The sequence below is a fragment of the Lagenorhynchus albirostris genome, chromosome 1 (genome assembly GCF_949774975.1).
Source record: "Lagenorhynchus albirostris chromosome 1, mLagAlb1.1, whole genome shotgun sequence".
In the NCBI taxonomy this organism is placed as follows: domain Eukaryota; kingdom Metazoa; phylum Chordata; class Mammalia; order Artiodactyla; family Delphinidae; genus Lagenorhynchus; species Lagenorhynchus albirostris.
The window spans coordinates 27,093,460-27,116,278 of NC_083095.1; the positions used below are offsets into that span (position 1 = coordinate 27,093,460).

The 22,819-nt window shown below is 47.7% G+C and overlaps 3 protein-coding genes across 14 annotated transcripts in view; 1 reads left to right on the plus strand and 2 right to left on the minus strand.

Annotated features, from left to right (window-relative positions):
• TTLL5 (tubulin tyrosine ligase like 5) overlaps nt 1–3,861 on the minus strand; it is a 308,457-nt gene extending 304,596 nt beyond the window's left edge. For 5 of the 6 annotated variants that reach the window (XM_060133277.1, XM_060133541.1, XM_060133455.1 and 2 more), the window contains exons 1-2: nt 3,723–3,861; nt 2,249–2,417 (exon numbers count right to left, since the gene is read on the minus strand). In XM_060133277.1, coding sequence (XP_059989260.1) covers nt 2,249–2,322 — 74 coding nt within the window. In that variant the 5' untranslated portion in view covers nt 2,323–2,417; nt 3,723–3,861. Of the gene's footprint in view, nt 1–2,248; nt 2,438–3,722 lie in introns of all 6 variants that reach the window. The other variant, XM_060133193.1, reaches the window with a different exon arrangement.
• A 2,060-nt stretch (nt 3,862–5,921) lies between these two features.
• On the plus strand, nt 5,922–12,703 carry ERG28 (ergosterol biosynthesis 28 homolog). Of its 5 annotated transcripts, none has more exons than XM_060134403.1 (4): nt 5,922–6,846; nt 9,136–9,226; nt 9,723–9,879; nt 10,580–11,702. In XM_060134403.1, the coding sequence occupies exons 1-4, from the start codon at nt 6,714–6,716 to the stop codon at nt 10,595–10,597; spliced, it is 399 nt and encodes a 132-aa protein (XP_059990386.1). In that variant the 5' UTR covers nt 5,922–6,713; the 3' UTR covers nt 10,598–11,702. The 5 variants fall into 5 exon arrangements, with proteins under 5 accessions (XP_059990386.1, XP_059990297.1, XP_059990123.1 ...); XM_060134235.1 differs by lacking the exons at nt 9,723–9,879; nt 10,580–11,702 and adding exons at nt 11,718–11,836; nt 11,960–12,703 and having other exon boundaries at nt 6,367–6,846; XM_060134314.1 differs by lacking the exons at nt 9,723–9,879; nt 10,580–11,702 and adding an exon at nt 11,960–12,703.
• Nucleotides 9,668–22,819, minus strand: part of FLVCR2 (FLVCR choline and putative heme transporter 2) — a 67,489-nt gene continuing 54,337 nt past the window's right edge. For 2 of the 3 annotated variants that reach the window (XM_060133925.1, XM_060133746.1), the window contains 5 exons: nt 22,181–22,291; nt 21,268–21,373; nt 21,006–21,117; nt 20,367–20,422; nt 14,695–16,356 (listed from right to left, as the gene is read on the minus strand). In XM_060133925.1, the coding sequence (XP_059989908.1) occupies nt 16,288–16,356; nt 20,367–20,422; nt 21,006–21,117; nt 21,268–21,373; nt 22,181–22,291 (454 nt within the window). In that variant the 3' untranslated portion in view covers nt 14,695–16,287. Of the gene's footprint in view, nt 9,935–14,694; nt 16,357–20,366; nt 20,423–21,005; nt 21,118–21,267; nt 21,374–22,180; nt 22,292–22,819 lie in introns of those variants that run through there. The other variant, XM_060133837.1, reaches the window with a different exon arrangement.

Sequence of the window (22,819 nt, forward strand, 5' to 3'; positions counted from 1 at the left end):
TAAAAGACCTAAGGTGATCTAAAGCAGGAAGCCTCCATTTATTTACTCAATAAGTTAGTCACTCAGTCAGCAAGCATTTATTGAGTGCTTACTAAAATATTAGGTTGAACCACCTACAATTCTCAATATTTGACTGTTTTTGACCTACCAAAATAGCAATTTCATACAGTTCAACCTAATACTTGTTGGGCCCAACCTATAAGACCACTAATAAAAGAGACAGTCATGAAGTAAAAGATCTTGAATCAGAAAGACTGATGTTTGAAGCAGAAGTTAAAATTTTTGTGAAGTGGGTAAGAGGCAGCACACAGAAAACAAAAAGTCACAAGAAGGCAAAGTGACAAGAGAGAATTATCCATTTAATTATCCTGAATGAGAATGACCCAAATATATCAAATCTCTATTATTTTCTATGATCTAATAGTGATGAGAAGCCTTTCCCCAAAGCTTTACTAATGCTTCAATAATTTTTTTTCAAATTACATTAAATAATGTAATCTTCTACTTTATAATAAGAAATACACTTTAAATTCAATATAAAATCCAATAAAAATAATGCCTTAACATTTGTATGGCACGTTATCATGTAAAAGTAATTTCATACACATTATTCTATTTGATCCTAACTATACCCCCAAAAACAGCCTGAGAGGGGCTTCCCTGGCGGCACAGTGGTTAAGAATCCTCCTGCCAATGCGGGGGACATGGGCTCGATCCCTGTTCCAGGAAGATTCCACATGCCGTGGAGCAACTAAGCCCGTGCGCCACAACTACTGAGGCTGTGCTCTAGAGCCCGCGAGACACAACTACTGAGCCTGCGTGCTACAAATACTGAAGCCTGTGCGCCTAGAGCCCATGCTCCACAACAAGAGAGGCCACTACAGTAAGAAGCCGCGCATTGCAATGAAGGGTAGCCCCCAGCTCGCCGCAACTAGAGAAAGCCCACGTGCAGCAATGAAGACCCAACACAGCCAAAAATAAATAAATTAAATAAATAAATTGTAAAAAGAAAGAAAAAAAACAGCCTGGGAGATATCATCCCCACTTTTCAGGTTACATAGCACATGAATCCTAGTGGACTTATACAGAGAATCTTAAAAATTAACGTTACCTTTAAGCCAGATTCTCTCTTTATTCTCTGTGCAAGTAATAATTAATGTTAAAGGAGGCAAAACATCTAAGTGCTTCAAAATCCAGGAAAGCTAGGTCTGAATCTCAATTTATCACTCTCTGTGCATCCCTGAGGAAGTTCTTTGATATTTGTGGGGCTGAACTTAATAAAGTGGGAATAATAACATCTTTAGATTAAATGAGATACAGCAGTTAAAGCTCTTACCGTCACCTATAACAGCTACACTTATCACTATCATTCATTTATATTATTATGAGAATCCAGCAATGAAGAAACTTGACTCTTATCTAAAAGAACTCAGGAAAGCCATGTGTCTCAACAGACTCAGCACAGGCTACAGAATTCTAATGTCCTGCTCCACACTTACTCAAATAACTTCTTTTTTTTTAAAATTTATTTATTTATTTATTTTTGCCTGTGTTGGATCTTCATTGCTGCGTGCAGGCTTCCGCGGCGAGTGGGGGGCTACTCTTTGTTGCGGTGCGTGGGCTTCTTATGCGGTGGCTTCTCTTGTTGTGGAGCACGGGCTCTAGGCGCGTGGGCTTCAGTAGTTGCAGCACGTGGGCTCAGTAGTTGTGGCTCGCGGGCTCCAGAGCGCAGGCTCAGTAGTTGTGGCGCATGGGCTTAGCCACTCCGCAGCATGTGGGATCTTCCCGGACCAGGGCTCGAACCCATGTCCCCTGTCTTGGCAGGTAGATCCTTAATTACTACACCACTAGGGAAGCCCTCAAATAACTTCTTATTATCACCATTCTATCATCCTAAAGGCTTTTGAGAAAATACCCAATGTCACAGAATTGAGAGACCTACTTTTCTTCAATATCTAAAAATTTCAAAATCTCCTGTTAGGAGCTCTTATCAAGAGTTGACTAAGAGCTACTACCTGCAACGTCTAGAGCTGATGTTCACTCATGAACCCAGAAACAGAGCCTTGTCTCATTTCAGATAGCTGATGGTCACTCAATAATAAGATCTTGAATTAGACCATGTATGAAAACTAAAACCAGAGTCAGACAACACCAAAGGAAGGATATTGGGTAAAAGAGGATTTGAGTAAAAGAGAACTATTTTCCATCCTGAACGCAAAGGGTCAAAAGCAGGCTTGCTATTACTTACTCTTGGCTTACCGCCTCCTCATCCTCTGAGGATGATGCTGTTTCCTCCAGGTCCCGGGCCATCACGACTGGCATTTCCTTTAGAGTTTGTCATGCAGTCAGCAGACGGGGGCCTCAGAGACCTTTACTTGCAGATTCACTGGATCATACAATTTGGGTGGCACAGATTCCTGCAAGAAAGCCAAAAGACCTGAAACACAATGCAGTTGTCTTTTTGTTCATTACTGATGATGATCTTCCAAGTAATGAAAATGAATTATTTACCTAAATAGTGTCAAACCTCTAGAGGCTTACCTTCTCTCACAGTGCTTCACAAATGCCACAAAAATCAAGATTTTTTTTTCACACATACTGTCTGTCCTCTGTATTTAAAAAGCTGCTGTGAAGTTTCAGTTTCTCGTTTTTCTTTTACATAATAAATCTAACGTGCAACAAAAGGATACACTTACTTAAGAAAGCCTGAGGTAGGTGGCTGATTGCCTAAAACATAGACTCCTTGCTAGAAAATCCTGACGTGAGTTAAAAATAAAAACGCAAGTATTAAGATCCTTGCAAGCATTTCTTTAGATTCTATGCCAAGCACAGGTAAAATACTCTCATGTTTCCGCTAAAACAAATTCAACCACTAAACCAAAAAATGAATATATTCTGCTGAATCAAAGTAATAAATAGCTGGAAAAAAAAAAACTGTCCTTCCACACTCTCAAAAATTATTCGCCCTTACTAAAAATCACAAACTATGATCCAAATATCAAATAGACATTAAAATTAGCATATTTCTAACTTAAAATATTTTTAATAGAGAAAAGGTACATGTTCATTGCGTGTGTTTTTGGATGGAATAGAAATTACAGGTAAAGAAAATGAAAATGTTTTAATGACCATATTCCCATTACTCAAAGATAACCATTTAATGTCAATCTTTCCAAACCTCATTTTTCAATGCACTAATATATGTGATAAGAACGTAAATAGGGCAAAAAATGCCAATTCCGATAACGATCCTTACACATATTCAGCGAAATGGGCAATATCTAACAATCTCAAAGGCGTTCTTCCGAGTATCCCCAACGGGACCTCTCAGTATTTCCCAAAATGTTGCAAGTCCCTTAAATTAATACAAAACAAACAAAACCTCCAAGCGAGGAAGGGATGCCAACCTGTCCTAGGCTGCCAGCAGAGCAGGGAGAGACAGGGCGATCGGAAGAAGATTAAGGGCACTCGCCCAAGGAGCGTTCTCGCCCTAAAGGGATCGGGCCCTCAGTCCCACCCCCAGCTCACTCCAATCCAGGTAGGTCCTCAGATGCTCCCTACAGTAAGGACGCGGGAGACTCCGCCGCAGAGATTCAGCCCAGCGCGCCCGGAAGCCAGCAGCTGCTCCCGGACTCTGAGAGAGAAGCGCAGCGGATGGCGCCCGCCCAGACTTGGGAGCGCATCTCCCTCGGGTAGAGGAATGCGCTGGCGCAGGCGTTTACCTGTTTCATCTGCCCATGGCTCGGGGTGGGCAGGCGGGGACAGCGCTCTGCGCCTACCTCCCTCCTCCTTCCCCAGCCCGGCTCAAGGCGGCCGCCGACCGCTACTTCCCCCGTTACTACAACAACCAACAAGCAACCGCCCGCTCGGAGCCACTGCGCAGGCGCCCGCCACCCGGCGCGGACAAGGCTCGGCTTCGGGCGCGGACAATTGTCGTCACCGACGCGCAGCGCAGGCGCAGGGCCCTGCTCTCCGCAGAAGTCTTGACTTCTTTTTTCCGCTCTTTTTACCTCTGCCGCAAAAAGATTGGCTCCGAACCTGGAGTTCTTCCGCCATGCTCAACACGAGGGGTCACTGCAAGAGTGGCGTACCGGGGGTGTGGCTTGGGCAGCGGCAACCGCTGATTGGCAGTGAAGGGGTTCACGCCCCATCTCCTGCTCGAGCAGAACGAGAACAGCCAATCAGAGCGAGGACTGATGGAAACGACCCAATCCTGGAGACGGGCTGAGAGTGGGGGCGGGGACAAGTGGTTCAGGTGGATTCAGGGCTGGAACTGTGCTGGGGAAGCTTCTTGCTCTTGCTGCTGCTGCTGTTCTTGGGAGTCCAATCGCTAGGTAAGGTGAATGTGGAGGAGAAGAGGTAGGTGTCTGTGTGGCATCTGATTGAGAGGATCCGGACCGTCTGGAAAAATGGATGTGGGATAGAAGGAAGATACCAGGGAGGGCACCTTGTGGGGGAAAAGAGGTTCCAGAGACCAAGAGAAGAGGGAGCTGGGAAGATGAAGAAGGCTTGATAGGTTCGGAACTAGTGAATGGATGAACGAATGAGCGGCCACTCTGAGCCTAGCACGGTGCGAGGAACCTTTACTTTCTCATGTAATTCTTATAATAACCCTTGAGATAGGTATTTTTAATCTCCATTTTGCAGGTAAGGAAACCTAGGCTGTAAAGTGTAAATTACTTGCCCACGGTCACACAGTTACTAAATGGTAGGGCCAAGAAAGGAACCTCTCACTGCCAACTCTACTAAATACCACACCTTTGCTGGCCTGGGCCAGGGCAAAATTTGAGAATGGGTGTTGGATGCTCTAGGGGGCCCTCCCTCCAAAGCTTTAGGGAAATTGTGCTGAAGGATTGGCAGAGCAGTTCGGAAGAGTGCTCAGGCTCTGTTCATCAGTTATCTGCTGGGGTTTCTGAGAGCTTCTGTGAAACAGGCATAAGTTCTGTCAAAGAGGGAGGCCATCCATGCGGCTTTTCTGACCCTGAGAGAGCCTGAGTCTCCTGCTGAAGGAGGGTGAGAAAACAAGGAGGATGGCAGGGGAGGGGAGTGTGCACATCTTGGCCCATGCTGTAACTGCTTGTGATTCCAGTAGAACCCCAGTCTCTCTGGACTGGGACAGAGTCCACTTTTGTGACCCATTTTCACTGAGCGATTCACCCATTGACCCTTCCTCCTCTAGGACTCTTTGTCTTTTGGTGCTTCACACTGTCTTGAGCCATTGCTGACTTTAATATCTGTTTCAGCTGGGTAGTGTAGGACCATAACGAAACATCTACTGCCGAAGTGACAAAGGAAGCCTGATAATTTATCGCCACTTCAGGCCCAAGAAATTAACCTGACAACAGATAAACCATGGGCCAAGAAAACATAACGAAGGTGGCAAGAAGCAATTCCATGATAAGATTTTTTTTATCTACATGGTTTTTACTTAAACCAAGCTGAGTGCTCAGCAAGGGTTGATCTAAGGTTTTGTTTTTTAAACAAAAAGTACATGACCTGATGGTATTTTCTATACAAGTTGAAGACAGAAGTGGCTGTGGTATGCTTGTCTTCCTCAAAAATGGAAACTTCATCAAAATATTCTCAAACAGTTAGACAGTCTTGCAACATATAGACCAACAGACCATGCTTCGTATCTCAGCTCTGCCATCTATTACTGTGTAACCTCAAGCCAGTCACTTACCTCTCTGTGCCAACCCTCATCTGTAAAGTGGAAATATTAAGTGTATCCACCTTGTTTAAGGATTAAATGAGATAATATATGATAGGTACTTGGCACAGTGCATGGCATATACAGGTGGTCAATAACTGTTAGCTATTGTAATAGCTAACCCAACACCAACATTGCTGTTTCCTTCTCCATATGATTTTCTTACTAGTTCTCAAGTCCCTGCAATTTATTTATTTTTAGATTGTTCTCCTAGTTCACGGAGGATGGTGTACCTGAGAACCACAGTAGAGAAAACTTAAGGATGTAAATATTGCCCTCACACCATAGATTCCACTCAAATGTACAAGGCTTTTCTGTGCTTGGAAGGATCTGTCACCAGTAGCCAGGCAGGTATCTGTTAGTAGATTTATAGTCACCTTTGAGCCACTTGCATTACAAAGGAATGACATGAAACGCCAGGCTAGAAGTAAAGATCCCAGGGGACTGATTCCAGCCAAGAAAGAGAGTTCTGATTTAAGCTAACATTTTTGGAGAAATTCCTTAGACAAAAATAAGCACTGTGCTACTTATTGCAAAGTATACTGTTGACTCACCACTATTAGTATGACTAAATATTGAGACCAATTTCTGTAAGTCTTACACCGAAGTCCATTTTACTTCTTTATAGTGATATTTGTTCACCTCCCTTTCTCCTGTTCCCTTTCTTCTCTCCATTTTTTCCACTGGTTTTGTCATTTTTACCCACTGCATTATTTAGCGTTTTTCACTCTGGGTAAAGGTCAGCACACTTTGATTTAAGGTAGGTATTCAAAGGCAGTGTGCGAACCCTGTGAAGGGTAACTGGGAGTGGATGAGCCTCAGGTACTTGGAGAGGAGTTTATGAAATGACTGATCAAGTAAGCTTAGTACAGCCCTCATGGGTGGGACACAGGTTAACTACAGAGGAGAGTGAGCTTATGGTTGAAGTACACTAACCAACTGTTGTCTCGTGCCCTTTGCCTTTGTTTCCGAAGCAAAAGCTCTCTCAGATTTGAGGGGAGCCATGAGCCGGTTCCTGAATGTGTTACGAAGCTGGCTGGTTATGGTGTCCATCATCGCCATGGGGAACACGCTACAGAGCTTCCGAGACCACACCTTTCTCTACGAAAAGCTCTACACTGGCAAGCCAGACCTCGGTAAGAAAGCAAAGACCTTCATCCTTTGTGGGAGTGGCTTAAATTGTGGTTCCCACGTCTGGCTATACATTAGAATAACCTAGAAAAACTAAAATCAAACAAAGCACAGGTGGCCATTTCCCTCTCCAGACCTACTTACTGAAACTTTCACCCCCTGGGTGGGGCCCAGGAGTCTTTTTTAAAAACTTCCCAGGTGAATCTGATGCTGCCTAATCTAGCCTTAGGCAGCCAATAGAGTAAGAGATGTAGTGGATAGCACTTGGTCCTTTTTTCCCCCAAGCTTCTCTGAATACCTTTTCATTCATTTTACACTGCCCTAGGTAGCTAGTCTGTACAAAAAGCATTACAAGGGCAAGTGAGGAAACAGTTCCTTGGTGATTCTGTGGTGCCCGACTAGAAAACCATAAAGAAGCTTTTCATATTAGCTCAGCCCCCTTTCAGAAATCAGATCGTGGCGCACATGGTTTATACCCTACGTTGCAGATGGAGAATTACTAATCCAAGGTCTTCTCAAACCTTGACATAGACCTGAGAAGACATCCCAAATCCCTCCAAGTTGGTCTCCCAAATTGAACTTCCGCGGGCGCGTGGCGGCCTCTCCCAGTGTCCTGAGCCTCTCTGCTGAGCGTGTCTGCACACTTCAGCTTGCACTTTGTTGCACTGATGTGTGGGGAGGCTTGAGCTGCAGCACCATTTCACAGTAGCTGATAATTCTGTGTCACATTTATAGCTAACCCAGATTCAGGCTCTGACCTAACTCATTTTTCCGTAATATCTGAGTATAAAATGAAACTAAGTAGGCTAAGGCTCACTTTGAACAAATCTCAAATACAATGGCTGTAAAGAACCTGGAAAAGTGGGCAGGACAGTTCCACTTTTCACCCTCCAGTGCAGTTCTCAGATGCTCCAGGAACCCTGTATAGGTTCACAGGGTTTAAAGGATGTCTGGTCTAGCCCTTTGAATTTAAAGTTGACACAGAGAAGCCCAGGGGTAGAAAATGCCTCCTCCCTCATGACCTGGGGACTGTCCTGGTACTTTTCTGATCATAGCAGGACCCCGGAGCATCCCGTTCACCTGATGCCTAATTTAGTTAGGGTTGGTGAGATATTCCACCTCTGTATCTCACTCACTAGAGGAATTTCCTGCCTTTTAATCAGAAGAGCTATCAAAATGCTTTATAAAGAATGTTGCCCTCCAGGGCTAACCGTTAGATATTTGTTTGGTATATGGAATTTTTTCTCACCTTACTACCATCTAAAGGTCTTCAAGGTTGTGAATTTGGTATTGCCGTCTGGTTTCCCAAAGGCTGAAAAATCCTTAAAGCAAAATCCTGAAAGACCTTTCAGTTGTCAATGTTGTCCCTTAAAATTTCTCTTGCTCAGTAGGCCAGCAAAGAATGTATCTTTGCTTTCACCGTGTTGGTATTCCCCCTCCCCACTACTGGACGCCTTAGATCAATGCCGGTACAGTAATATCACCAAGGCCAGGGAGGTTTTAGAAAATACCAGGTGGGCCCTGGGCCCACCTCCAGAGTGTATGATTTAACTGTTCTGGTACCCAGGTCGTGGTAGTTTTATAAAATGTCTTCAATTGATTCTAATAAATGTCCAGGGTCAAGAAGCACTGTTATGATGGACTGTGATGCATACTCGGGACAATACAGCAGTGCCAGGATGAAGCTAGCAAAAGCAGCGTGGCCCCAGCAAACGCCAAAGAAACAGTGCTTTGTTCCCTTCCCACATGCACAGGAAACCAGCCTGGTCAGGGCTTCGTTCACATAAGATTCAGCAGACCCAGGGACTTGGGTCTCTTAAAGACCAAGTGTGGGCATCTAGATGGAGCCCAGTATTTCTGAGTTATCTCCTGTATCAGCCTTGAAAGTCTGCTGACCTCCTAGGCATCTTGTATTGACAGAACCACTCTCCACCACGTTCCCCCAAACCTGTCCGGATCCAGGTTCACTGGGCTTCGCCAACACCAGAGCGGCTTCCAGGGCAGAGCCGTAAACTACTGCAACCAGGAGTTACTGCCTAAGTGGGCTGGCTGTTGGGCTCCTACTCTTGGAACTCGCCCACCCAGCTGTAGGCGTTTGAAGAGGAGCTGAGCCAGTTCTCATTCTGGAACTCTTTCCATTCCTTCTAGTTCCCATGTGCAGCACCAGAGCCTCCTCTGTGCCCAGCCAAGGGGAGTTCAGGCCTAGCTCCCTGCCCCCTTCAGTGAAGTAGGAAGAGTTTGGAGGGAACCCTGACCCCCCCTTCTCAACACTCTTCCTTTTTTCTGCTGCACAGTGAATGGCCTCCAAGCTCGGACCTTTGGAATCTGGACGCTACTCTCATCAGTGATTCGCTGCCTCTGCGCCATCGACATTCACAACAAGATGTACGTAAGAAAGGGAAGAGCGTTAGCTGCCTTCTGTTGGAAATCAGGTGCTAAGCATACACACTGTGGTCCTCTCTTGGAGACCCGTCAATTTTGATACATTAGCCTTGGATGTGGATAATAAAAGGTTAATAGGTTCCATTCCTTCCAGGCCTAAAAAACATAATAGGCCTGAAGGTCTTTAAAGTTTGAAAATTCTTTGAAACTGACACAGCAAACTGGTTATGTCATGATCCAGTAGCCTGCGTCATACCCCTCTACTTCTTTACTAAAGAGTCAGCCTTTCTTTTACTTTCTTTTACACAGGTACTGTGCTCTTTTTAGAGAGGCCATGACATACCTTATTCTTACATTCCTCCTTGAGAAGCAGGAATGAACAGAAATCACAATCCATGAAAAAAATGAGCCCACAAGTTAAATGGTTGTATGCTTTATGCAGAGTCAGGAGGTGGGGGTGACAGAGAACCCAGGACTCCTCTGTATTCTGCCTCTTCAGGGGACTCACATGGACTAATGTGGAACAGTTGCAAGCAATCACAGCCTCTGGTCTAGATAATGTTGTAACCCGTGCCGGCCACTGGAGGGGGCTCGAGCTTTCTTCCCAACAGCAGTCGTCACCACAGTCAAGGTGGAAAGTTTGCTCAGGTCCCCAGGTGAGGCCACCAAAACACCAGCTTCATACTATTGTCTTACCGAGACTCTCAGCATCTGGGCAAGAGAGGAGATAATGATATTTATTGAGCCCCTCTTATGCCAGATGCTTCCATCCACATGGCCTTGATTAAGTCTCCTCTTAGTAGCCCTGGGAAGCAGTGATTTTCATTGCTGATTCTGTAGATCTACATATAAGAGACCCAACTAATTTAAATGGAGGAAGACTGACTCAAGTAGGATTTGAAGCAGGGCTATTAGCACTGTGATCTCTCCAGCTTTATTTTTTCATATTTTTGAACCTGAAACTGGTGTACTTGTTCTAGATTGACACGTATTTTTGGAAGCAGTGCAGTTTAATGGAAACAGCCTGGGGCCCGAGAATGAAAACAAGAAAATAGGCTCCGGTTTCAGTTCTATTGGTAACTAGCTTTGTAGCAGCAAGTGCATTATAGACCTTCTCTGCATCTTGGTCACTTCATGTATAAAATGAGACTGGTATATCTGTTCTGCCTCTCAGGGTGACTGGGGGGAAGTAAGGGCTGAATAATCATTTTAAAGGCCTTTACCATGATGAAGAATTGCTGTCAAGTATAAGGGGTATGTCTTTTGCTCGCTGTGCTTTGGGGATGAGGAGAGACAGCTGAGACTTACCTTTACCTCTTTACCCTTTCATTACCATTACCCCTTCATTCAACACAGGACAGCTGCAAATGCTGACTTCTGTTTCCAGCATTTTTTGAAAGCCTGGGACTTTGGTCCAAGGCCTTCTGATATGCACTCTGATTCTATTCCCTCCCTAACTGGAAACTCAAAATCAACTCCCAGCTGCTCTCACTTTCTGAGACAGTCTGTTCTCAGAAATTCTGCCTATTTAATGTGTATATCTCTAAATAAACCTGCTTTCACTTAAAAAAAAAGACAACTCCCATACATACGTATTTACTAAGTGTCTAAAAACATGCACAGGAATGATAAAAATCAAACTTAAGATATTCCTTCTGGGGAAAAGGAGGCAGGAGAATGGGATCAGGGTGGGAAAAGGATACACAGGAGGCTTTAACTGAAATCCGAATATTTCATTTCTTAGAAAAAAAGTATCTGAAGCAAAAATGTCAAAATATTCAGATTTTTTTGTATATTTGAAGTATTTCATAATTTTTAAAATTTCTTAGTTAAAAAAAAGGTACCAGCAATCTAAGTGGTCGGTCATCCTCTCTTCTCCACCTCCTTGTCAAAGCCGAGGAACAAGTCCTCTTCCCATGAGGTTGTCACTGTGTCCTCCATCTGACCGTCTTGCTAGATTAAGATGCAAAATATCCACCCCACGTTGCAAGAGCATCTAAAGGCCCCAGAAAGGTCCTTCCTGCCCTTTCCCCACACATGCCCTTCGTTCTATGGCATCCATCATATGAGCACTGACCAGCCCCTGGCCAAACATCTGCCACGCGGGCTTGGACTAGAGTCAAGCCCATTTGAGTAAGTAGAATATGTAAGCATGATTGGTCCAGAATTGTCTACAGTGCCTAGGATTGCCATACTGCAGACTCTGCTTTGCTATTGCTGGCTTCACCACCTTGCTAAGTAAGACTTGCAGAGGCCCTCTGGTTGCCTGGACCATTCTCCTCTCAGTTTAGCAGTTGAAATCTTCAATTTTGCCCTAGATGTGAATACATTGATGTGATCAAGCAGCGAGGTCTTTCCCAGGACCAAGTCTCCTTTTTCTTTAGCCATAGTCATTTCCTGGGTTTTGATTTGCGTGTTTCAAGTCCGATCACTGCTTTTCCTCTGCACTGAACAAGCTGTACCTTCAGTCCCGTTTCTGTCTGCTCCACTGTAGGCTCTACCACATCACGCTCTGGACCTTCCTCCTCGCCCTGGGGCACTTCCTCTCCGAGTTGTTTGTATATGGGACCGCAGCTCCCACCATTGGCGTCCTGGCACCCCTCATGGTGGCAAGTAAGCATCCAGTGACCCTAGAACTCCTGCAGGAGCTGTCCCAGCCCTAGGGACGAGCCTCATACAAGCAGTATAAGAAAATGCCGTGCTTATGTCAGCCACTAATCTTGTCTCTGTATTAAGGTTTCTCAATCCTGGGAATGCTAGTGGGGCTCCGGTACCTAGAAGCAGAACCAGGATCCAGACAGAAGAAGAGAAACTGAGGCCAACATCACCATGTCCGAGACTTCATCTTCCACCTTTGCCAGCCTCTTCCTTCACCCTCTTTGCTCTTAAATTTCTTTTCTGCTTCATCTTCCACTTCTAGGCCTTTCCTTTTTTTTTCTTTAATTTAAAACGTTTTAAGATATTTAAATATGCCTACGGCAAGTCGGTGCCATTTAAATGTATGTACCATTTAAAGAATCATTTGAAAGTGAATACTCTGTCCCTCCATCCAAATCAAGGAATCGCCGGCACATCCGAAGCCTGCTGTGTGCCCTTCCCCCACCCGCAGCCTCTTCCAGGACCCCTTGTCCGGCCTTCTGCTGTCTTCCTTTTATTTTCACCCGACGATTTGACGTGTATGGTGGGAACACGTGAACTGCGAAACTTAAAGCTGCTGGCGCACCCACAGCAGCTGCCACCAAGGGCTGCTTCGAGGGGGTGTCGACCCACGTGGGGCTCCTCTCTGCTGCTGGACCCAGGACTCTGAGCCATCCAAGGGACAGGCAGCTCTTCTGAGAAGAAGGGCTCCCCTGCAAGTGAGCATGGCTCCTTACCCTTGTGCCTACAGGCGGATCAGGGTTGGAAGAGTCTGGGCTGTTTTTAGACCTTCCGGTCAGCTGTATTTGTGTAATGAGATTTGTAATAAATAGAAAAACCTTCTGCTCTGATCAGTCCTCGTACTTTGGCCTCCCCTAAGCCCAGAGCGCTCCTGCCCCTCGTCTGAGGCCTAGCAGAGGAGAATCACAGCTTTCTGCTGGTCAAATATACCATGAGTAGGACAACTCAAGACTCAGGCAAACCTGGCTGCCTTCTGTCCCTTGCTCATTTCTTGGGAAGTCAAATCTTCCTGCTCTCCACCCCCACCTTAAAGATTCTGAGTTCACAGCTGAACAGCCAGGACCCTCTCTTGTTTTCTTCCCAAGGAAGAAACAGATTCTTGAGAAAGCAGAACCAGGCAGCATAGAAGAAACAGCCGTATGACCATGAAAAGAAGAAAACTGGGGCCCAAGGACAAGGCACTGGAGCAGACTGCTGCCATCCAAACACAACCAGGTGTTTATTGAGTACTTACTGCATGCCGGACACCTGGGAAAGACAGATGAACGACCCAGGCAGTGTCCCTGTAGTCAAGGAGACAGACTATCAACAAGCCCATACCTGAAAGAACAACTCCAGACAGTGATAAGAACTCTAGAAAACAAGGTACTGTGATCAGGAAGGGGAGGGAGGTGCACAACTTAGATCATCGGGAAAAGCCTCCCTGAGGAGTTGGGATCTGAGTTGAGACTTGAATCGCAGGGATCTTATGTCTTAAGATGTGAGGTGGGCATTTAGGGCAGAGGGAGCAGCAGCTAGTCTTGTTGAAGGACTACAATCACTGTAACTACAGAATGGTGAGGTTAGGGAGTGGAAGATAGGAGATGGAAGGGAGGCAGGGGGCTTGTGAGCGCCTGACAGGAAGCTTGAAGTTGATACTTCAGTTGGGAATTCTCAGTCAGTTAAGGCTCTTCAGGTGAAAATCTTCCCTAACCTAGCTGAACTAATAAAGGTAACACTGGCTCACAAAACTGAAAGGATTGCAGGCTTCAGGAATGGCTTGATCAGGACTGAGCTCTATTTCTCTGGGATTCTTTTGGCTCTACCCTCCTACATTGGCTTCATCCACAGGCTGGCTTCCTTTATGATGATTATGGTGCCAAAAGTGGTTGTTACGATTCCAGGCCTCACGTCCCCACCTGGAAAAATAGCTCAGTGTACGAACCATCTTTCCCTTACCAGCTATCGTAGGAGGCAGTAAGAAAAGGAATGATCTTACAGAACGTTAACATGAGTGGAGGTCCACGGGGAGCCCACCTAAGAAAGGAATGAATGAAAGCATAAGAGTATGTGGATCCTCTAGGCATGCACCACAGAAACATGATTCCAGATAAATAAAGACGAGATCCCGAAGGATCTAAAGACATGATACAGAGTACTGGCAGACGCTGTGAGTATAAGATTTCTCTAACAGCCCAGGCTTGGCTCCCTTCCCAGGTGGTTTAAAGTGGAATCACAGTGTTGTCTCTCCACCTAAGAACTGCTAGCAGATACGGAGCCAGAATGCCACAGACACAGTGCAACTCTCTAAAGAAGAAATGTGCAGGGAACTGATCGTTGCAGCCCACTCACGTAACACACATAAGGTAAATGCAATCGCAAAGGGAAGAGTGGCAGGAAGGGGGACGATTCAGAAGAACTGCAAATGACAAAACTGGATCCCGGCCAGCGCGACCTGGTGAGTGACTGCTCTGATTATAGAACAGACATTGCAGCCACCCTTTGAGGCAGAGCCAGAAACCACAGTGGGCTCTCTGGGCAGCAAGCACACTCAGGTGAACTGTCTTCCTTTGGATGCTGTAGGGAAAGCAGTCCCCGTCACATGTCAGACGTTGAGTTGCAGTCCCCCACAAAGGCCAGCTGTCACCCCTGCAGCCTCATCTTTTAAAAGTCACCCACTAGGATGGCAGTATCTGTGTCAGCAGAAGACCACCTTCCAGGGTACGGAGGCCACGGGAGCACCTCCTCTACCCCGAGCCCCCACCCCTCCAGACCGCTCCCACCACCAAAGCCATCTCTGCCCCAGTACATGACAAGGCAGACCACATGGAGAATCTTTTATTGCCTTAAAACATCTGACATTAACAAGTAGAAAATACTAATTATGTTTTTTAAATAGATCAATGGTTTCAGTAAACATTTTGTTGATACATTTTAAGGGGCTGAAGAGTAAACACTTTCTCCTTATCAAAAAGTAAGGCGCTATCACTCTCCACCTCCCCTCCGCCCCTACCTCAGTCCTCCCACCAGAAGTGTGAACTTCTTTTATTATGTACAGAATATCTGTACACACACACACGTACACACACACACACACACACACACACACACACACACACCCCTGGCTCCCCTCGGGCAGTGGCTCAAGCACCCCAGCGCCACTGCCACACAGGCTGCTCCAGTGTGCTGAGGCCAGGGCAGCACGGGGGTCATGATCACGGAACTCAACGCACAGGAGAAATGACCAAGACGTCTTATTTTTGGAAATACTACCCAAGCCCGCGAGTAGAGCCAGACAGCAGGCAAAGCAGGAGAGGTCAGCTAGGGCTGGTTGAAGGGGAATCTTTAAATTCAGAACATCTGAGAAAAAATTATTGCTATTAAAGAAGGGGGTGAGGGGAGGGGTGGGGATGCAAATACTGTCCCCATCAGAGATGGAATGCACTTATCTAACCCAGCAGACCTGAGTCCCGTTCAGTGGCCACCTTCTGCCCCTTTCATCTCTCAGAAGCGTTTTGGAGTTCGCAGGGGGGAAGGTATCCAGGTTGGTTTTCACTAACAGGTACAGGCAGTTGGCTGGGCTTGCCCTCCCTCTGGAGAACACGTGGGCAGCGTCCAGATGACAGCAGCAGAGGTGACAGTGACACACACACAAGGCCCTAGGCCAGGACATCTTTTGTAGAAAAGAACCTTTCCATTCCCAAATCGTTTAGGGACCAGAGTCCCCAAATTCGTAAGCACCCTCACATCCCGAGAAGGTCAGCTCTCTGAAACCGGCTTCTCCTTCACAGCCACAGCAAAGTTTCTGTCAAGTTTACTGATGTTTGGTTTGATCAGCTCTTGGGAAAGAGGGTTTGGAGACAGACGCCAACGTGAGCCGGGAGAACCTGGTCCCAGAGTCCTGAGGGGTTTGTCCTGATGGTGTTTTCTCTCCCACAGAACGTTAGCGGTCAGTCTGGTGGCCCAAGAATGACCCTCGTCCAGAGCAGCTGCTGCTCCTTAGAACTGGGCTCCTGAGGGTCTGAAGACACTAGGAAAAGTTAACCTCCGGAATAAGCTTTCTTTCCGTGATAATTTGCAGGCTCTCTCCCGAGGGATGGGGTGGAGGGAAGGCAAGGCAGCCGGCCAGGACTGACTCCAGGATTCCCTCTGCCCCTGCCCACCAGCTCCCAGACCTACGTGGGGGAGGGGTGGGGGAGGGGCGGGGAGCCGATCGGCACGTGGTGAAAAGTGCAGTCTCCCCCACGCAGACGACACCAGCTCTGCGGTGGGTTCCAGGCGGAGGCACTGCCGTCCAAGCCACAGCGATGCCCCCTGGTTCCCTCCAAAAGCTGCTCCGGTGAAGCCCGCGGTGCTGGGAGGGAGAGCTGTGCTGGCTGAAGAGGTGGGCGTGGTCCGTGTTCCCTGAGTCTCACCACCTTTCTCTCTCAGAAGTGCTCCTCCAATACACCAGTGGGGGCTTTGCTGGTTTTGCTCTCGTCCTCCTCCGGGGGTTTCTACAAGGCAAACAAGTGGGCAGCCCTTGAGGTGAAGAGGCAGGGACTCCATCCAGACCGGAGCATCTGCCTGCCAGGGAGTCTGTAATCCGCGGGGAAAACCAGAGTCTCAGGCACTCAGCACCCCTGACAGCGAACAAAGGGAACAGGAACAGAAGCTCCGGCCCGGCCACAAGTGTGCTCCTCAGACACACACACCATCCCGACAGAATCAAAGGAAGCACAAGAAGGCAGCTTTCTGTGACACCGCAGCCACCACGGGCCACCTCACTGCGAGTGCCACTGAGTTCTGCTCACCCTTCTCCCCCTTCTGACAGCCTCAGCCCACCTGGACGGACCCCCAGGCGGCTGTGCAAAGGGCCAGGTCTGCACCTCCCTCAGGACTGCTGACCACCCCCGGTCGGGGGCAGCCCCAGGATGAGGAATACTGTGACCATGTGGGTGGAACAGCTGCAGCAGAGAACTGTTATAAAGGCAGGACGCTTAATGGCATATATCAGCTGAAAATAATGTATATATAATTTCCACATAGAAAAAGAGACTTTGGGTCAGTTTGTCTTCAGTTTTCTTGGGGGCGGACGGCACAGGATTAGAAGACCTTCTGGGTCACACTTGTTAACTGGGTGGGATTTTTATATGGAGATTATTCTGTGAGGCCCCTAGGTGCCAGCGGCCAACTTGGGCATTGGTCTGCCGTTTTAGGAACACTTTGCTTCTTCCATCAGGGGCTCATCCAGTTCCCAACAAGGCCTCGCGCACAGGCCCCACCCCACACAGCCCCCACCATCGAGGCTGGAGGAGCACATCCAGGACACGTCAGCTGGACAAATGGCGCTCCCTCTCCAAGGACACTCTCAGGGCAACCTGTGGCAGAGATAACAGCAGTAGATCCAGCTTCCTGTTCTCCATCCCGCTAACGTTTTGGCACCAGCTCGGCCTCAGCCCTGAGAAGCCCTCACTCAGGCAGCCACCAGCCAGCTTCAGCCACACGGGCTGTCTCCTCTCTCTGAAACACTCATGCACACACTCGCGCCTCTTCCAGAGCCATCACCTTGAAATCACAATCAAACAGGGCTTAGTGCCTCTGTGGCCAAGAACTAATAACTGGAAGAAGAATGGAAACCCAAATGCAGACTGTTGCTATGAAGGTCAGTCATGACCCCCCAGCCAGAAGTTCTGGCTCTTTCTACCAAAATGACACACTTCACTGATTAGAAAGAGCAGCTCTGAAAGAGAAAAACAAATACCATATGCTAACACATATATGTGGAACCTAAAAAAAAACCTAGGGGCAGGACAGGAATAAAGACACAGACGTAGAGAATGGACTTGAGAACACGGGGAAGGGAAGGGTAAGCTGGGACAAAAAGAGTGGCATGGACATATGTACACTACCAAATGTAAAACAGATAGCTAGTGGGAAGCAGCTGCATAGCACAGGGAGATCAGCTCGGTGCTTTGTGACCACCTAGAAGGGTGGGATAGGGAGGGTGGGAGGGAGACGCAAGAGGGAGGAGATATGGGAACATATGTATATGTATAACTGATTCACTTTGTTATAAAGCAGAAACTAGCACACCATTGTAAAGCAATTACACTCCAATAAAGATGCAAAAACAAAAAAAAGAAAGAGCGGCTCTGGCCAGACGCGCTGCCTGCCCTGCGTTCACTTGGAGCTGAGAGTGAATCCTTGTGACAGTTCGCAGGTCCCACTTACACCCACCACCTCGGGGTGTCAAATGACAGCCGTTGCAGGGATGCCCTCTGACAGCCCTGGCTTCCCTGGGCATTAGCCCAGCATGACTCTGGACACCCCCCATCCCACCAGGCTCCCCCAGATGCAAGGGAGGTGCGGAGACACACAGTGAGTATCCAGGACACCGAAAGCTGAGCACCAGCACCGGACTGGCCTCCTGGTCCTACTCGGTGCTATTTCCCACAGTCCATTCAGATGAGCCAACACCTCCATCCTGGATTAACAAACCTGGTCCTAGTGGACAAGGATCTGGCTGTAAAATAGTGAAATATGGGAACAACCTAAATAGCAAACGAGAGGAAATGGAAATGTATATACGTAGATGTGGCGTTTGGGGGGTGCAATGGTGTAGAAAGGTTGCCAGGCTCTAGTAAGGAAACAATCAGGGTAGAAAACCCAATGTGCACAAGCATATTCATAGAAAATACACTGGGAAATGACGAAATGTTACTAGGGTATCTCTTGGCGCTAGGACTATAGGTGACCTTTACTTTCTTCTGTTTGCCTTTATCTGCCCAGGGAAATACAGATTATAAAGTAAACATAGCAAAATCACATATCACTTGACACAAGGCGTCACATTCCAAATTGAAACCTTTTCACGAGAAACCTATCCTGTTATCACGGGCACCTTTTCCCAGGCTCAGGATATATTCGCCAAAGTGTCCCGAATCACATGTTTCCTCATCCACGGCACAGGGGCAAACCCATCTCCACAGTGGTGATGCCACAGTTCTCACAGGCTCCTGAGAATAACACTCCTGTCTCAGGCTTTCCCTGTGTCCCCACTGAATGTCCAGTCCCAGCCACCTCCCTCCACCTGCTCCCTGCTGCTACCTGCCAACCCCAGAGTGTGAGATCAGAGGACAAACAGTAAGGAACTAAAGATTAGCATCCATCTGCCAACACGTATTCTTAAAGCACTAAATGTACCTCTTTCAGATGACATTTTTGCCTTAGAAAATTGGCAAAGGTTTTTAAAAATGATAAATACTCAGTGTTGGCCTCATACACTGCGAGAGCAGTGAGCATTGGTAGCATTGACAGTACCTTTCTAGAGGACAGTCTGGCAATACACATCAAAGCTTAAAAATGGGCATGACCACTGATCCATTTCTTGGGGAAATACTGTGCTTAAGAACGTGTCCAAAGTTTCAGCTCCAGGACATTAATCACAGTATCATTTATAACAACAATCAGAAACAACCTTAGTGTTCCCGGACAGGAAAACTGTTAAACAAATCATGTTTATCCATGTGCGGTCATTAGAACACTGTGCAGTCATTAAAAGTATGTTGTAAGAGACTAATGACCTGATAACGCACTCGCAACAAGTAAAAAGGCACATAGAACAAGATTCCACTTTTGTTTAAAAAATACGAACATATATCTATATGTATAGATCATACGTGGACACAGACATGCATAAGAAAATGTAGAAAAACAGCATCTCATCTCTAGCTGACGCTATTACAGGATGACTTTTAAATTTTGTACACCTTTCTGTATTTTTTTACAGAATATGTATTACCTCTGTAATAAGTTTTGGGTGTTTTGTTCTGTTTTTGAAGAAAACCCTACTACGCTCTTTGAGCTGAAATTCCTTTCATCCTGGCTCAGATTTGACACTTAACACTTTGGTTAAAATACTTCCCAGCCAATTAGAGCTATGGGAAACACTTTTCTGTTCTAGATCAAACTGCTGGTCCTCTCTCCTTCCATGACCATCAACTCCTGCTTCCTGACTTGTCCTCTTAGAGCCCTGATGGCAACCCATTGGCCCCGGTCCCACTATCCCCATGGCACTGCCTGGGGGGCTGTCACATGCCCAGAGGGCCACTGTCTCGAGGCCACCACCACCATGACCGAATGGGGGGGCCCCAGGTGGTTACCCTTCCTCTCCAGTCACCAACCCCAGGCTGAAAGGAGATGACCCAGGGCCTGAGGACATGTATCAGGATCCGGTGGGCGGGGTGGGGGGGGCTGCTGCTCAGAAGACTGTGACACAGTGAGGAGCTCCGGGGACCAGAGCAGGGAGGCCAGGAGAAGGGAAGGAAGCAGGAGAAGAGCCCAGACAGGGCAGCAGAAAAGCAGGGCTGAGGCAGCTCCCAAGGAAACTCTTTGTCTCCACGTGCGTGATGCTGAGTTGCTCTCACAGCCACCCGTCACTCTGGGAGCACCCCCCACCCCTGCTGCTGCAGCCTCAGCAAAGCCGGGACCCGGATCTCAGCCCAGCAGCTCCCCACATACTCACATTCTCAGGAGTTTCTTTGTTTGCTTTCTGCCTCCGGAGATCTGCCCGAATGAATGCTGAGGTCCAGGATTGCAGAAGGAAGGGCAAAAGAGGCAGTTACCAAGCAGAGCAATGGTCACGTTCATCCACGAGAGGGAGCCCTCACTCTCCTAAGGGCCACAGGTATCCCACCTCCTTCAGATATTCCAGGGATCTGAGGTTCAGTCAGCCTTGCTAAGCCTGGGGACCACTGCTGTCCCTGACAGGCAGAAGCCAGTGATGACAGTGCCCTTCACTTATAGATCCCTGATATTTGCAGGGAGTTTGCACACATTGCTCCAATCCTCACAACAATCCCCATTCTACAGATTAGGAAAGTGGGGCTCCCAGAAGCGGGTCCACTTGCCCAAGGTCAAACAGCTATGGAGGTCGGTGTCACAGTCTAGGATTCGAAAAAGGGTCTTTCGGGGCCAAAACCCAAGCTCACTCCAACAAAATATGCTAATGCCTCCCCAAAGACGTCCTAACAAGCCCTCTCGTCTGCCCCGCTGCACAGGAATGCCCAACTGTATGATCAATCGAGGCACCGGGTGCCAAACTGCCAACAGCCTAAACCCATGAGCAGTCAGAGCGTCATGTTGTCCTGAGGCCCTGACTCACCAGTGAGGACTGCTCCAAGGGTGAGGAACGCACACAGGAAGATGTTCCCAGGCCTGGTTCCATAGTTGTCGATAATCTGGCCCTGGGAGATGGTGAAGATGATCCCGAATACCTGCAAAGGCACAGAGAAGACTGGAAACAAGGGGCCAGCCAACCAGCCCACGGGGGAGCTGAGCTGCCATAACGTAGTGTCTGCACTGGACAAGCCCAGCAGGGAACAAAGAGCCAGGGCTCTGGGGCCACCACGAAATGAGAGGCCTACCTGGGCAGACACGTTGAGGAGGCCAGACGACATGCCTTCTGATTCTGGGTATGTCAGCTCCACAGCAAACTCAAATCCCAGCGGGAGGTAGCCAGTCATAAAGAAGCTGAAGCCCAGATCACAGAAACAAGGTGATGGAGAACTTCCGGAATGAGGAGAAAAGGGAGCCTACCTCCTGCCCTACAACTCCTTTTCCTAGTCTCTTTCTCCCCATCAAGACATGCCAGGCCCTTGAAAATCAGGCCATCCCCTACGCAGCCATTACACACACACACACACACACACACACACACACACACGTACTGCCCACAGGAAAATAAGTGGGAGGTGAAGCTGAGTAGAGACCCCTGTGGAAGAGGTACCCTTTCCTACACTTCCTCATACATCAAGTCTAGAAAATTCCAGCTCTGATCTCTTACACCTGCACCACACTTCCTGCTGCTTTCACATCCGCTATCTCTCTCATTCTTTCCAACAACTCCACAAGGCAGGCCACTCATCTTAAATTACAGATGAAGAAACTGAGTCTCAGAGTGATTATGGGAGGTGCCTGTGGTCTAATAGATAGTCAACAGCAAAACTGAGATCAGGACCCACACTTTCTGATTCCCAGCCCTGTGTACTTTCTCTGAGCCCATGTTGTCCCAAGCGGGGCTAATAAAGACTCCATATATTTCCTAGCCTCCCAGAGATCTGTGAAGGACACAGTCCATCCCAACAGCATGGATGGGCCTGGAAGTCCCAGGTGGGCTTTCAAAGTGTTACAAGTGAACATGACCTCTGGCCACCATTTCCACATTTCAGGAGGTCAGTGAGAAGGCAGCAGAGGGATACCTATTGCTTCCTAGGATGTTGGCAGCTCAGGAACCATGGGTGGAGCTTTCCAGTTAAGCAGGTTAGAGGTGAAACTTACCCCATTGCACCAGCCGTGATGAACACTACCCACAGGTGTCCCAGGTTCAAGGTCAATGTGTAAACCACCATGCCCACCAGAGTCATGATATAGACCACCAAAGTCGTCTCCCTACAAGCAGAGGCAACGAAGTTGAGTCATATACTGCGGACTTTAACAGGATCTTTCCCTCCCTCTCTCCCTCCCTTCCTTCCATTCCTTCCTTCCTTCCCTCCCTCCTTCCTTCCTCTCTCTCTCCCTCCGTCCCACCTTCTATCTATTGGGCACGTGCTGCGTGCCAAGCCCACTTCTGTGAGCTATTTGCTCTCATAGAATTTTCTGTCCATGAGGTTGATGGACATCGGACCAATGATCACACTGTGGTCAGAGCTACAAAGCAGGCCAGTAGGACAGTATGAAGTCATCTTGCGGCCCGTGTGTTCTCCTGCAAAACCTTCTCAACAAGATCGCGCTGCACCTGGACTTGTCACGTCCTACCCACAAGCAACAAGGCATAACCCTTGCCTCTCCTCCTCCCCCACTGAAAAAACAAACGGGACACACAACAACTGTGGTCAGGCGGCAGTGGCATGCAGACGACCCCAGAAGCCCGTTCTGCTTGTCTGCTTTGGCCCCAGACCCCAGGACAATGCTGGGCAG

Excerpts from the sequence above, each read along its gene's own strand:
- ERG28 (XM_060134046.1), top strand. The coding sequence starts at position 6,714 with ATGAGCCGGTTCCTGAATGTGTTACGAAGCTGGCTGGTTATGGTGTCC. Across the intron at positions 6,847-9,135 it reads CACTGGCAAGCCAGACCTCG|TGAATGGCCTCCAAGCTCGG; the intron begins GTAAGAAAGCAA and ends TCTGCTGCACAG. Across the intron at positions 9,227-9,722 it reads ATCGACATTCACAACAAGAT|GGGACTCACATGGACTAATG; the intron begins GTACGTAAGAAA and ends CTGCCTCTTCAG.